The sequence below is a fragment of the Cimex lectularius genome, unplaced genomic scaffold (assembly GCF_000648675.2).
Source record: "Cimex lectularius strain Harlan isolate CLEC.00 unplaced genomic scaffold, Clec_2.1 scaffold55, whole genome shotgun sequence".
In the NCBI taxonomy this organism is placed as follows: domain Eukaryota; kingdom Metazoa; phylum Arthropoda; class Insecta; order Hemiptera; family Cimicidae; genus Cimex; species Cimex lectularius.
This window is the reverse complement of record NW_019392647.1, coordinates 319,836-336,322: the sequence shown is the minus strand read 5'-3', so window position 1 is coordinate 336,322 and position 16,487 is coordinate 319,836. Positions and strand designations below refer to the sequence as shown.

Below are 16,487 nucleotides of genomic sequence, written 5' to 3'. Positions count from 1 at the left end.
TGGGATGTATCTATGAACCTTTCTTTTGTATTATATAGTGAACTTTTCCGTACTTTCTTCTTTAAATTATTATTTCTTCTTGATATATTAGTTATTAATATACAATATACTTTAATGTAACATATTTTAATGTATATATATAGNTTATATTATAATTTTGTTATATATTAATAATTAATTAATTCAATTTAGATATGATCTTTTTTTTAATTGTGCCTTGCAAGGATTCAATTCTAATTTGATGTATATTTTCCCAGATTAGTTTTTTATAATACTAATACATCTTCCGCCGATTAAATTTAAGAACTTGTATTAAACATTTTCAATATTTATAAACTAAATCGAGATCGTAGAACAGTCGACATTAAAAAAAATGATCATCAGTGAATCAGTACGATTACATTTTCCTTTTTTTATTCCTTCAGGGAAATTAATTCCGACAAAGTGAATCACCATTTCAACTTGATAAACTGAAGTAGTGTTTATTTTATTTTCAATAAAAGACATGATACAGCTAGACTGGTTTTTTGTCATTGTGCGAACGTTTTATTTATTTATATGCCTAATAGTTGATAATTTTCGACTCTAGTTGGAAATAAATCATAACCTAAAAAATATAATCGTTATGTCGGTATATTTTTTAAATATTTATTTGTTTGTAATTTGTAAAGTTATAGCAGAAAAGGCCCCAAGAAACTCTCTCCCCGATATCCAGCAAATTTCCGAATCCTTAAAATAAGTCCTTCAATGTCGCCCAAAATTTACAAATTTACATACACTATGCTAATTTATTGAAAAAGGTTTTATTGAGGTGAAAAAAACAGTCAGAAAATATTTTGAGTTATTAGAATTTGTGTTACTGGGTAATCTAGAACAGCATATTAAATCTACTATCTTTTAAGAAAGCTTCCGAATTCGACCTTATTGCTGTTTCAATGGATTAAGGAGACACCATTTTACTATAAGGTGGCCGCAACGATTTAGGCGTTGACACGCCGCTCATAACTGTAAGGTAAAGGTCCCGGGTTCGAATCCAGCGGTCCTGCATTCGAACCGTCATACTTACAAATGGGCTTTTATTTCAAAAACACCGGCACCCTGAGGTAAAAAAAGTCTCGAAAATAAGGAGTTCTAAGCAGTTCTGCACAATTACCTCTTTCTGCGAGGAACAGGTTTTTGATCGAGTTTGGCATCAGGGTTTACTCTGCAAACTGAAGGGCAACCAAAAAATGCTTTATTGAAAGACGCAAATCCTATCTGATTGATAGATACTTTAGAGTTTGAGGTGGATCTTCTTCCTATCCTTAGCATAGGGACGATGTAGGAGTTCCACAGGGTAGCTTCCTGAGTCCGTTGATATACACATTGCACACTACCGATATCTCTTCTCATTCTGACACTACCATACGCACATAAGCTGATATCATTTTATCATCAAATCCCGATTGACAACACATCTAAATTATCCCTTGTCAACAAAAGACTGTGTACCAATTTACCAAAACCTATACGGACCTACAGCATTGAACTATGACGTTCAACTAAACCTTTCAACCTCAATTGAATCCAGACCTCACATATTGTTAACGTACCATTCTATGTGTCAAATAGCACTGTAGACAATGACTTCAACTTTCTATTAAGACTGTGCGAGATTTAGTTGTATAAGATTTCACCAATAATCCTACTTAAATGCACATAGTGCGCAATTTTCCACACGGGCAATTCCTGACAATACTCCTAGATCTCAAAAGGCAATGGTCCACAACCTGCTATCACATAAATTTTTTCATAAAACGTGTGCTATCACTGTATCGTGTATCTTTAATGGGGAAATAAATTTTATAAAAAATTTATCACTTTTCCAAATTCCTCTTGAGTTTGGTGGCAAATGGGAAAATATTTGTGAAAAGCTAAACTATTTAAAACATTTTGATTTGAAGCAATTATGATTCACCGGATCATTAACAACAGCTTATAAGTTAAGACCAATTCTTGGTATATTGTTAACATTAATTTATTTTTTAAGTTTGTACATGCATCTCTTCAGATTATAATAAAACTGTTTTGATTTGCATAAATTACGCGATAAAACGTAAAAATTACGTAAAGAATGATAGCTGTCGAGTTCAATCAGGTATTTCAGAAATTATCCGAATTTTATTCACGTTCGATTGGTCAGCTGAATTAATAATAGAGGACAAAAGTACGAAAAAAAAATGGGAGGATGCATGATAATTTAGAGTAGGAGGTTCTTTGGAAAATAAGAAAATTAGTATAAAGTTTTAAAAATTAAATTAATAGAAAATATATAAATACAACCATTTGATTTTATCACCGCTTAGCTCCAGTTTTTGTGTAAATAATACTCTACACCTCGACAACGATTTTTATTTGTTAACAATAAAGACGATATCCTCGTCATAAAATTCTCATTTTCTATTTATGAGAAAATATTATTTCAACTAAATGAATATCAAAATTAACCCAGGCTTTAAACAAACTTTTCACTTCTTTTACAAAGTCCTACGTGATTTGGTACGCATTGCAGCAGGATAATAATGTAAGATAAAGGAATAATAACGATAATAAGAATTAGTGTTATTTAAAAACTTGTAAGGTGTTGCTGATAATTACAGGAAATATTAGATACCTTTTAATTCATAATTGAATCAGCGACTTTTCACGGCAAGGGAAAAAATCAGCCGAGTAGCAAAAACTGTAATAGACTAAACTGTATTAAAAGCTTTATATACAACATAATATTTATGAAATTATCGCTTAATATATAATATGCTCAATATAGTGAATTTACCTCATTCATCGAGCTGAATTTAAATAATTCATTCTTCTATCCAATTATTGTAAAATGAAAATATTTATTATACAATTAATTAAGGTTTTAGTTGAGATGAAAAAAGGTTAATGGCACGAGAGGGATTCAAACCCACGACCTTCGGCTAGATACGCCGCTGCTCTACCACCTGAGCTATCGTGACCTCGATCCACTCGGACGTCAACTCCCCATCTCAACCTCACCTTATGAGTTTTCCCTCCTTTTGCCATTTTTCATTCGAATCCCTCTCGTGCCATTAACCTTTTTTCATCTCAACTAAAACCTTTATTAATTGTAATGATTTAATTGGTCAAGTGGACCACGAAATTAGTGAATATTTATTATATTTTGTCAACATATTTCTGTTGAAAAACAAATGAAGATTTATACCCTTTGGTGGCTATCATTCCAAATCGTCATTGTCCAGGGTTATTTGACGTCAGATTAAATCACTCATCCCCTTTTCACTCCCCCCGACAACTGCATAAATTTGTTGGATTTCTATAGGTTCGGTTTTGAAAGGGGCTTTTCTATTTTTTTTTCTTCATCTTCCTAGTCCTGTAAAGAGCAGGGCTTGCACGTTTATTTTTTTTACATTTAGTTTCTATCGAAAAATTCTTGTCCCTTTCTTAAATCACCTCCTAGGTCATCAATCTGCTTTAATCTAGGCTTTCCGTGTATTTCTTTTTTTAGTTTATCCTAGCAGTACATCAAGATGTTGAGAGTATTTAATACTGAGCACTCTTTTTGGTTTGTTTTGTATGCTTTCCCCCTTTCTTTTTTCTGTTTATACAATGTATACCGTAGGTAAAATTATGTTTACAAAACAAGGTAGTTTAATTTAGTAGATCGAGGTTCGTCGCTCTGAGTGAGTAATTTTTAACATTCTCCATCACTCTCTCTCTCTCTATCCATCTATCTATCTATCTCTATCTAAGGATCTATCCGTCTCTCTCTCTTTCTCTCTCTCTCTCTCTCTCTCTCTCTCTCTCTATCTATCTATCTATCTATCTATCTATCTATCTATCTATCTATCTATCTATCTATCTATCTATCTATCCATCCATCCATCTATCTATCTATCTCTATCTAAGGATCTATCCGTCTATCTCTCTCTCTCTCACTCTCTCTCACTCTCTCTCTCTCTCTCTCTCTCTCTCTCTATCTATCTATCTATCTATCTATCTATCTATCTACCTATCTATGTATCTATCTATCTATCCATCTATCTAGCTATCTATCTAACCATTCATCTATACATCCATCTATCTATATATCTCACTCGCTAAAAAATATTATATATATATATATATATATATATAAAGACAGTACGTATAAAAATAAATAATATATTGAATTAATCAATACATACAATGACACTCAACTGGGTCCGCCTATTCTCTGGTGCATATTTCACGTTTCGCTTTTCGGCTTAACTTTCTGTTTCTATGGATTCTATAGTCCTAGGAGAAAGCAAAAATAACATAATATAAGTAATCAGTAAATATAAGTGTAAGTATATAATGAAAATATAAGTAAGTACTAAAGAAACAAAGCCCTTTCTCCTTTTGCGAAATGGCTTAAAATGAAATCTAATATTTTTGGAATACATTGTACTTATTGAATTAGCTCACAATTTTGGTTTTTTAATATTTCAAAAACTAATGGCTATTGCCTAATATCACGTAAAATCAAAATCAGGAGTTCAGCGGGCATACAAAATTAATATATTTTCTTCTTTTATGCATGAAAGTATTCACTATCATATTCCTTAAAAAAAAACTATAAAAAATTGTCAAGCACACGCACATAAAACGAGAAAAAGAGAGTGAGAGGAGGAGAAAGAGAGAGAGAGAGAGAGAGAGAGAGAGAAGGAGAGAGAGAGAGAGAGAGAGAGAGAGAGAGAGAAATAGAAAGAGAGTGACAGAGATAAATTGATCAAAAGATAATGATACAAAGGTTGAAAGAGAGAAAAAGAGAGTAGGAGAAAGAAAAAGATAAAACGTTATCAGTGGAGACGAGAGATATATAGAGAGAGTATATGTCATCGGTAAAAAATGGCATTGTAATAATGCATCAGGCGTAATGTAATTTAATTCTCATACTAAAATCAAATAGTAAACATGTAGGAATCAGAACAGATCTATTACTACGTAATTTTGTTTTTATTATTCATAAATTGAGTTCCTAGGCGTACCTTATATATTAAAAAAAAAAATTCAACGTATTGTAAAAATGTAAATAGTCACGAATATGAAAGCATATTTCATTATTACTGGAGAAATTTAGTGCGACCATTGTCAAACGTGGTTGACAAAAACGTCACTTCAAAATCCACCCCTCATATTAAGGCTCTACAGCTTGGTATAAAATAAACGTTCATCCCTCACGATTCTACGAAGAAGTGGGAGTTAGAGCCGGTAGAGGGGAAAGTGGCAATGCGTTAGCATAAAGAGAAGGGACTGAGGTAACGAGCTACCAGTTGTCAAATAACCATGTGTACGACGTCCACGTGTAATTGTGAACCCCGGCTGGCGCCCGGTTTCGAAAGTGTACCCAGGGTACGACTTGTACATCCTGCCCACATTCCAAAATTCGGACTACAGCCGAACTTCCAACCCGACCTATTGGCTGCTGTTACGGCAAAACATAAGCATATGCTTGACTACGTGAAAGGCCTTGTTTCCCGCATATCACAAAATAACACAATTAAGTGAGTTTTTTTATAAGTTGATAAATGATAATGAACGGATTTTCTCTTATGGTTAGTTAGATATTAAGAGATTACCATTAAAATTTAATTGTTTTGTCCTAAAAAATAATAAATAATTTAGAACTTATCTTTATGACTTATAGCTCGACCTGTTCAACTTTACAGACACTGTATATTAAATTTTTAATTAAAATAAAATACTTTTAATTGGGTTATTGAAGCTAGTTTTTGAATTTAATTAATTTTTGACAAATATTAATGCTCTTGCGTTGTCGATTTTACACATGAGGTATTAGATTCTTAAACAAATCTAGTTTCAATAATATCTAATCTTACAAAATTTACCCTAAAATCTATGAAAATTATGTTCTATAGAAAAAAATAAATTTATTGATTTCAGTACCCATGTCAAAAATCCAATATTACAAATTGTTTTAAAAATTGTGATGGACTCCCTGCAGTTTGCAATGCCAAAAACATATTTGGCACCAACGAACGTCACGTTTCTGTTTATTTTTCAATAGTCCCTTATATACTTAATTTTATCACCGAGGTTAGTCCAAGATTATTCAGAGTTTACGTGAGATAAGTGATGCTTGCGTCAATTTGTTATGTGAATTCAACGGGAAGGCCGGTTTAATAACTGTACGCGACGGCTTTTCCAAAAAAATCTGTGTCAGATGAGGAGAAAATTCAATCGTATCTAGAAATGAAGAGAAAGTATTAAAAATTGGAATAGTAAGGATGCGCACAAACCGATTTGTCAGTGAAATATACTATCATTATTGATAGCAATTTTTGCCAACGTTAACATAGTTTAACAGAGATAAAGTTTAATTTTATAACTTTGAACACGTTTAACCTCTATTGACAATGTATCTGGTTTATTCAACAAAGATAGTTCCATGAGAAAAAAAAGTCCAGTGTGGTTGTAAATAAATTTTTAGCTGGGAAAATTCGTTGTCCCAATGTCAACGTGTCCGAGTTTGTGTGTATGTAGTGATAAAGTACACCCACAGCATTTAAGATAAGCTTATTAAAATATTTCTTTAAATTACTGCTTTGTTTTATAGATTATCATTGTAATCGGTGCAATAGCATTGAAAAGACTAAAAAACTTGAAATAAAATAAGCTGATAGAAGAGTAAAAATTCCCGATATATTTGATGTTTTATATTCGCTCTCATGATCTCGGTCAAATGTTAGATTGCCAGATAGACAAAATTTAGTCGCAAATTAAAAAACTATTTCTGCCTCTTAATTTTGGCGTAAGATAATTTGAGATTACCTTGTTTACATGGCAGTACGTACTATAAAAAAAAAAAAAATAATCAATCGAACACGACATACTTACATGGCTTATATGGCATAAGCCTTACATACTTATATGGCTTTTTTTGCAAAACCACTGACACCCCGAGGGTTGATATGACCACCGCTATTGCAAACTCTTGTAAAGAATAAATAAATAAGAAAAAATTGTAAGGTCATTTTACTATTGAATATCCGTTAAATTTCCTTTCTAAAATATTAATTATATTCTTAACCTTTCTGTTTCTTCTTCTTGTTTGAAGTATCATGTTTCGAATTCCCGCATTCTAAAGATTAATAAGAACCATTTGCCAAAATTTATAAATAATCTCCTTATCGTCTGCTTCAAACTAATGATTAATTAACCTTTAGTGATTATTACGCGATTAGTAGATTCTTTAAACTTATTTTAACGACCTATACTGTTAGAAGGTCTAGTGGGCACGCATGTGTCCCGGACGTTGGGTGATAATCTCTTCAAAAGGTCCCCCTATCTACACCCTAATGTCATATTTATTATCACAATAAAAGCTGATTGTGAGTGATAACGTTGAAATTTCAATTATTTCAGATATATAGATTAGCTTAGATCTGACCCATTTTTTAATATGAGAATCAACACGAAAACCAGTGTAAAAAACGAAATACAATTTATCCTTTCAAATTCCAGAATAAATACGTAAAAACGCTTGGCGTCTAGATTGGTTTAATAAGCTTAAAAGATTCAAACAGGAAAACTAACAATTCCACAAAGGTAATTGACCTTTTATACGCAAATTGGGCCTAGAATATGTAAAAAATATTTCATAATTATTCAACTCTAATAAAAGACAAGTAGAACAGCATATAAAAAAATCAAATATATTTGTTACTGATCAAATTCCAGTAAAAAATTTATATTTTGCCATGAATTTAATATTATTGTTAAATTATGCTGGCTGGTCTCCAATTTACAATAAATAGCCTTCTAATCAACTTTAGTCTTTTTATTTTCGCCTTTCTCCCAGATTCAGAACGTACTATGCATACGGAAAGGAATGTCTTTGAACATTCAAAAATTTTCATGAAATCTAAGCAACCACCACTTTATTTAGATATGTCCTTTATCTGAGTACGTAAACCAGATACCCTTCACTACATAATATTTTGTAGGATATTGTTAATTATATCAACAATTAACAAGAATTTGATATCAAAAAACCGTTAAACACTGACTTGTATCAGGTCTTTCTTCGAAGAATTCAGCACAATCCTTTTTTCGTTTTATTCTTTAAATAAATTAATAAATTAAGTGATTTTATTCATTGGCAGCACAATTTTAACTTCACAAATGCCACACTAACACAGCACATGCTTTTCTTCCTAAGATCTTTTCAATATTACATGATGTTTGATACTTACTTTTTTTTTACTTTTACTATTTTATTATTAATTAATTTTGTGACCTTGTGTTTTCACATTAGCCATGAACATGGAAGAGAAAAGAAAATGCCAAGAGAAGGGATGAGGGCAGACATATATTTATTTTGCTTTTATTGTCTATTGCGCAACGGCAATCCACCATAGAACTTTTTTGCTGAAATGCAGACAACACAAGGTATTTCCTACTCAACAATTTTAACTTCACAAATGCCACACTAACACAGCCAAACACCAGAATTAACGACATACATAAAGCCACAATAAATTTCAAACGAAATATTAGAAATAACACATAAAAACAATGAACATAGAACTCACCACGAGCATCAAAAACATTAAGACATTAACACAAAAATTACACCAATTAAAACTCAGTGCCGCCAACATAATACCTACAGACATTTTAAAAGAATTTTACACACATCAAAAAGATGCATACAACGTCCACTTTGACCAAATTAAAAACAAACCCATCAAAAAATTAAATAACTTAATCAACAAACAAACACCTGCTAACACAAACAAATGGTTCCTAAACCTAACCAAAACTAACATTCCTCCAGAAATCCAGAACTTCCTATCACTTGGTCCCAAACATTCCATTCCTTACAACAACACTGATTTTCCAATAGCTAAATTAATTACGGATGTAGACTATGCAATCCAAAAATCCACAAAAACAGAGGAAGAAAAGGTCATAACACGATCGAAATGCATTAACACAATAACAAATCACTTACAACACCTCACTACACATCAACACAGCCTATCTCAACAAACATAACCAAAACCAAAAATTTTCTCAAAAATAATCCTGACATACTCATTCTTTCTGCTGATAGGACCAAACAAACAGTACCAATCAGCAAAAAAGAGTACAAGGAAAAAATTGACAAAATTATCACAGACACAAACACATACAGCATAATCAAATCAGACCCTACTCTCTCATCAAACAGACAAACAAAATTCTTCATGAAACACTTAAACGAAAAGAAATTGACATATACACCTATATCAAAACAACTCACCAACACCAAAACTATATGGATCTGTAAAAACACACAAACCTGAACACCCTCTAAGACCCATAATTTCATTTGTAAACTCACCCACATATAACATGACAAAATATCTAACCAACATACTCAACAACATCACAGATAACACATACAATGTAAATGATTCATTTCATTTCATAAACAAAATTAATAATATCCACATCCCCTCACACTACTCTCTCATATCCCTAGATGTTTCATCACTGTTTACCAACATTCCAATAGACACAACACTAAACATTATTAAAGATAAATGGCCCAACATAACACCACACACAACTCTATCAAAGAACACATTCGTAACAATGATCCTACACTGCTGTGTTAACGGATATTTTACATACGACCATCAATTTTACAAACAACTATTTGGTATAGCCATGGGTAGCAACCTAGGCCCGATACTGGCAGACATAATTATGACACATCTATTAAATACAGTCATACCACAACTTCCTTTCACATTACCCTTCCTCACTAAATACGTAGATGATATATTGACAGCAGTTCCTACAGATCAAATTCAAACTACATTAGATACATTTAATTGCTTTCACCCACGCCTACAATTTACACATGAAATCGAAAACAACAAAAAGATACCATTTTTAGATACACCCCTAATAAGATGGCACATGTCGAATAATTTTATTTTTATTAAAAATAATTTTGACTGCCTTTTCAAAGCCTGAATTATTTTTGCACCAGCCCAACAGATGTTCTTTTTGTAAACATATTCGCGGACTTGTAAAGTGTTGCAGTTGTTAAAAGTCTTTAATTTAATATGACTGTCTTGACTCGTATCCTTATCGTGCTTATGTTTTTGATAATTTCAATAAAAGAATGAAATGTTTAATTAAACAGTTGGTTCACATCGGCGGTGCTGGTGATCGTTATGATAATTCCTTAGATAGTTGGTTTAATTCAATCACGATCCAGGATGAAATTGGTGGCGCTTGTTTTTGTTTGGAAATTGCTTAATGTGTCTGTCCAGAATTGTTGGATTTCATGGGTACCACATACCTGAAAATAGGACTAGTATTTGGTGCCCTTTGGTCAAAAAATATCTTTTTGCATCTTGCTGTTCGTAGTAAATTTCCGAATCTGTAGACATTCACAACATCCGTAATTGAAAACGTAAAGAACAAAACAATCAGGGTCAATACTAACTTTGTTATATTTTTATATTGGTTTGCTTTTTATTATTGTTTTTTAATATATTTTTAGTCTGTACGACCTACAAATTAGTCATTGCCCATAACCGTAATTGTACATAAATAAGTATAGATCGAAATCAATTCTGCCAAAAGTTATGATTATTTGGAGATAGTGAGGTGCGGTCTGGTGTGACGTAGGTTTAGAAAAATATTTTCTTTTTGGTGCCAATGTTTCGATCTTTATTTAGATCATCTTCAGGACTTAAAGTGTTTGTTTTCTGCGTAGATGTGTTATTATTGGGTGTCGTGTTGAGAGTGCCCTGAAGTATTACAACTATCAAGATTCCAAAAAGTAGTATTCATGAAAAACGGTTTGTCAAACAGTGAATTACGTCTTTTTCCAAAACCATCAGCATAGTATCATAGTTTAAGGTACATCTGTCTCGAAATTATGCCGTTTTTCGCCGAGGATAATGCATTTTCCTTATTTTTATAGTATGTTTACATGGCGTCTTGTTGGATATCCTTGTTTCATTTTGGTTCCCTCGACGTTTTAATTATCCTTACACGTCATCGTCGAGGTTCTGAGTTAAAATTCAAAGACATTGTAGAGGTAAATTAGATCAGAAGGTTAAAGGTCGCAGTGTGATGTAAATAGGTAAGCGCTTGTGATGAGAACGCAAGTTCATCATGGGTTAAGGTTGCAATATATATAACAAAACTGTTTGCCCATTGTGTAACTTTTGTTTATAGCAAAAACCATTTCAAACCCTATAAAGGTGTCGACGGTAGGGTTATTCGCTGGCACAACCGAATAATTGATAGAATACAGAGAAACGCCTGTATTTATATATAAATGTCACGATTTTTTTAAGCAAAAGCGAGCGCTTAGAGCTACTTGCAATGTTTATAACGTTTATACATAAAGTAAAAATCGAGCTTTCATAAGCTTTTGTGTCAATTTTTTCGTTTTGTTTTTTAAACGAATGCCATTCACATGTTTGTATAATATCAGGTATCAGTATGCATTGGATAGATCAAATTTGATTAATTATTAAATAAATTTGGTAAATTGGTGGTCAATATGTATGCCAGAAACATTGGCGATTGTATTTATAAGAAAATTCCGTTAGGACCAAGTTGATTGTATAGCGAGAAACAATTACTGTTTACTAGGTTTATCGATCAAGATTTTATCTTTCACATTCTTTGTAAAATGTTCGTAGAACTGTTTGTATATTGCATCAATTATTTCGCATTCGAGCTTAGGTTATCCACTTGTTTAATAACCTAAGAAGTTTATAAGTAGTTACAGCAAAAGTTCAAATATTCAACATGCATATTAGGTCGGTTTTTTATAGTGCGCGTGAGAAGTGATATAGTGAATAGTCAACTATGAGATTGTATGGTCAGGTCTTATAAATCGTGTAAAATTTATCACATATTCACAAGGATATCTTATTTAAACGTGTTTATATTTATTTTTGTTGCATAAAAACAAAACTGTAAGTTTAGGAATTGTGAATAGGATAAAATGGTATAAAATAAATTTTATTTTTCATATAAGCCACAAGAGAAACAAGTTTTACAGCATGTTTTTTTACGATCACATCAACCGCTGGGGTGCCGGTGTTTTTGAAAACAGCCCATTTGTAAGTACGTTGGGTTTCGAATGCAGGGTAGCTGGGTCGCCCGTCCCCAGCATGGTTTTTATTCTGAGTTCTGCCGGATTTCTTTTTACAGAAAACGTATGAAATACTGGTTACTTTGAAGTAAATTAAATTTGTTATATACCATCCTTTATTAAATTTGTTATACCATCCTTTACCAAAAGTCTGTTCGTACACTACACTTCCAAGCGTTGCGGGCATAGCCTAATGGGACTAACGTTTTTCCCTAATAGAAAACTCGAGTAATACCCTTGTTAGTCTGAAAGACCCTAAATGTAAAAAGCAAACCTCATTAAGAATTCTGTCATAAAATGGAATAGACTTTTAGGACTGAACTGCATAAAAAGTACAACCTTAAATTCTCCTGTCGCCAAATGACTGTACTTACGCATAGTACTTAACATATCTTTTACAGGATAGATTTCTTTCTTTTTGTTCTTTTTTTAAATAACGAGATAGTTGCAAGCGTATTTGCGAGGGGGGTGTGAAAAAAGACTAGGGACCCACGGTGGGAATTGAACCCTTGACCGCGGGGTCTACGAACTGAGTCTCAAGCCTTGTTCTCACGGCGTGGAGCTTGGCGAGACTGGCCTGAAGTTTGTCATACCTCACGCCGTGGAAACGTAAAATCTCGAGATGGCTCAGGGTTTCCCGTGTATTGGCGGTAAGTACTCCGACATCAAAGGTTTGAGGCGGATGACAAGCTTCAGTACCGCTCGATTACCCGTTCCCGCGATCTTATTTGTTGAAGTTGTTGAACCCAATTTTTTAACATATGTAACATGTAAATCACAATAAGACACTACGAGCGTTGAACTTTAAATCAAAACTGGCTGAACAAGGCTTAACACGCTGACCACATGACTACCGCGGTTCGGATAGTTTTAGACCATCTAATTTTAGTTTACGAAAGTCAAACAGGCTCTGACGAAGTTGTTTATAAAGAATATCTTTGTTAGATAGTGTTATAGACCACGATGGCTTGTGTTATTGAGCAAGACGGATGGAATCATAATGACGAATCCCTTATTTCTCGAACAGCAACTTCCAATGTACGAATCAGTAAAGAAATGAAGATGAAATACAGTTTCAAGTTATGGGGAAAAATAGGATTAGTGGAAGTTTCCACATGAAGGAAAATAGTTGGGCGTGGCATATAGTAGGGAAAACAATTTAGTTACTGGCAACTCCAAATTTGGCACCTATAATATAAAATTGATCTATTTATTGAATACAGTTAATTTTGTTCTCATAATTCTACATATTTTTGGAATTGCGATAAGCAAGTTAAATTTTGAAGAAATTGCATAAATATTAGTTTTTCTTATTATGAATGGAAAATTATATTACAAAAACTAATAATAAATTAACTCTAACAATAAATAAATAATTTATTATTAGTTAATTGTTAATATTAATTTTTGTAATATAATTTCCCCGTTACAATTTTTTGTAGTGTAATATGTCAAACTAGTTTTTTCAAAAGAGAAATCCTCAACACAAAAAAAATTAATTAAAAAATTTAGCAAACCTTTTGTGTTTTTCTTGTGAAGTTGAAACATTTGAACAATTCGGCCACACAATATTAATTAAATTTCATTGTTGCTGGTGATTGCGTGAAATCAAACCCGGGCAATTGAAACATGTTAGATTTCCTTCTTGATTTTCCTAATCGACTTAAAGTTTTGTTCTTTATTTTAAATAGATATTGGATAATCGGAATAATACTAGCTTATTCCCTCGTGACGTTTCTATTGCGATAATCTCATGGTACGTGACATTCCTCGCAAGAAACGGTTTCTGCGAAACGAAAGAAACGCAACTGGTGAAATGTTTATCTAGCCGGCAAAATAAACTACTGTGCAGTTTCTTTCAACAAACCTTTCCTTAGAAAGGGAATCATCTCATTGACATATTATCAGTCGATCCCATTAGGTATCTATTTTCTCTATCACTCATTTTCTCCACTCTCTCTCTCTCTCTCTCTCTCTCTCTCTCTCTCTCTTTCTTTCTTTCTTTCTCTTTCTCTTCTCTCTCTCTCTCTCTCTCTCTCCCTGCCTTTCTCCCTCACTTCATAGAGAGATAGAGCCTCCTTATTGCAAAGATAAAAAAACATTCTGCTATTTTGTTATCAATAACATTTAAAATTTAATATTCTGTTAAATCTCCATCATTTTTCTTATCTTGTGTGTATAGACATGACTTACCCTTATTTCTACTCACGCTTTCTTTCCTGTATATCTCTTTCTCTCATCTATCTTTCTTTCTCTTCTTTCTCTCTCCCTCGCTCTCATCTATCTCTATCTCTTTTTCCCTCAATACTCGCTTTCTACGCTTTACTGTCTATTTGTCTCTCATTTTCTCTTTCATTAGCTGTATCTAGCTTTGTCGGTAGTCAGAACGTAAATAAATAAATCATTGAACTCTGCTTCTCTCTAATATATGTTTCTCTCTCTCTCTCTCTCTCTCTTTTTTTCTTTCTTTCTCTTTCTCTTTCTGTCTTTCTCTCTCTCAATTTCCCTTTCCCCTACTTCAGATATATACCCTCCCTCGTAAAGCAGATATAAAAAAAAATTGTTGCCTTTGTATGTTAAATACCTTAAAAATTCACTCTAGTCTACATAATTCAAGCTGAGATAATTTGTCAGTTGTTTAAACTAACAATAGTTTAGTTATCATTATTAGTTATCATTATTATAAAATCGCAAGTCGTTCTAAAAGGTAAAATAAACACATGTTCCTTGTTTAAAAGCAAAATTCTTATGATTAATACAAACGTTTAAATTACTACGGATAACGTGCTGTATGTTTCACTTGATAATAGCGTTTATATTTGTCTGACGACACGAAAAATCGAGGGAATGCGGGCTCACGATCATTATAGATGAAGCGAAACAAATAAATTATAATTACCCGAAATCATTCAGAAATAATCGAGAAAATCAATTATAACAACCACCTGGAATTTATAAACATTTTTGAATTATACAAACGAATTTATACAATGATGTACACAATATAGAAATTTTAGGTTTAATCGTGTGGCGACACAGAACAGTGGTTCATCTATACAGAAAGCATACACTTTGAGTGAGTATAAATACTTTGATTAAACCTAAAAATTTTATGTTGTGTACATCATTGTATAAATTCAATTGTATAATTTAAACAATGTTCATAAATCCCAGGACCTGAAGATGGTCTCAATAAAGATCGAAACGTTGGCACAATAAAGAAAATGTTTTTCATAACCAACAACACACCAGACCGCATCTCACGATCTCTAAATAATCATTAATTAACGGTCACTAAATACTACTCAATAAAATGTACAAAGTAATCTTTTGAAAAATACATAAGGCAGAATGATCTGTATTTGATCCTTCGCGAAAACTATAACAAAATTCTCATTATTCAACATTTCAACAGTCAGGTCTGTGCTTTGTTGTATTTTCCATTTTTTTTAATCTTTGAGAAAATATAATCAACTAGGATGACCGAAGGCAAATGCGCGATAGAAAACAAGATTTTGCCGAAGTATCAGAGAAAAAGAAAGGCCACAGACTTTCTACCAGGCATACTTAGTTTTTGTACTCCCAAGGAATACGGATTTGATTTTAAAATTGACATCGTTTAAAGAAATAAGCATTACAGAGGTAGTTAGTTTACATTGTCGTATATTATCCTTTTTAATAAGGTATCAAAAATATTAATTATCATATTATAAATTATAATAATCGTGGTGCTTAAGGACTACTTTCTTAAGACGAATAATGTTTCGCATAATAAATATTATTAATTCATTACTTCATTTATCTTTTGAGAAGTATGGCCACGAAGGTAAAGGAAAATTAAATTGCTTGTTACCTATCATCCTGGTCAGTAGACGCAACACTGAAGATGGCGTAATGCCGCAACGCGTCTAACAGACCAAAGTGCTGGTAGTAACGACCAAACTATAGTCTCATCACCCCGAAGAGCACATATAGGAATCTCACAACGAAAATATTGCTGACGACATAGAATAAATTTATATGAAATGGATTCTTGAAACACAATCCATGCTTATCCAGCCACGGTTTCGTGCCATTAATCGGGCTTGAATTTAAAAAAAAAGAAAAGATACTTAGCTAGGAATTAACCTTTACTATTTTCAAGCTCGACTGTTTTTATACCAGCATAACTTACAAGATTTTACTGCTGCCTTCTACTTACCACCGGTTCTTGATTTGATTGTAAAACTGATCGTTAACATTTCACAAATGACAACCGGTCCTGATGGAAAAAAGCCATACCGGAAGGTGGAGAATGTGGTTT

The 16,487-nt window shown here is 32.6% G+C and overlaps 1 protein-coding gene across 1 annotated transcript in view; it reads left to right on the top strand.

Annotated features, from left to right (window-relative positions):
- Nucleotides 1–5,300: 5,300 nt before the first annotated feature.
- LOC106665075 (transmembrane protein 205) overlaps nt 5,301–16,487 on the top strand; it is a 21,883-nt gene continuing 10,696 nt past the window's right edge. The window contains exon 1 of the mRNA XM_014391255.2: nt 5,301–5,549. Coding sequence (XP_014246741.1) covers nt 5,332–5,549 — 218 coding nt within the window. The 5' untranslated portion in view covers nt 5,301–5,331. The remainder of the gene's footprint in view (nt 5,550–16,487) is intronic.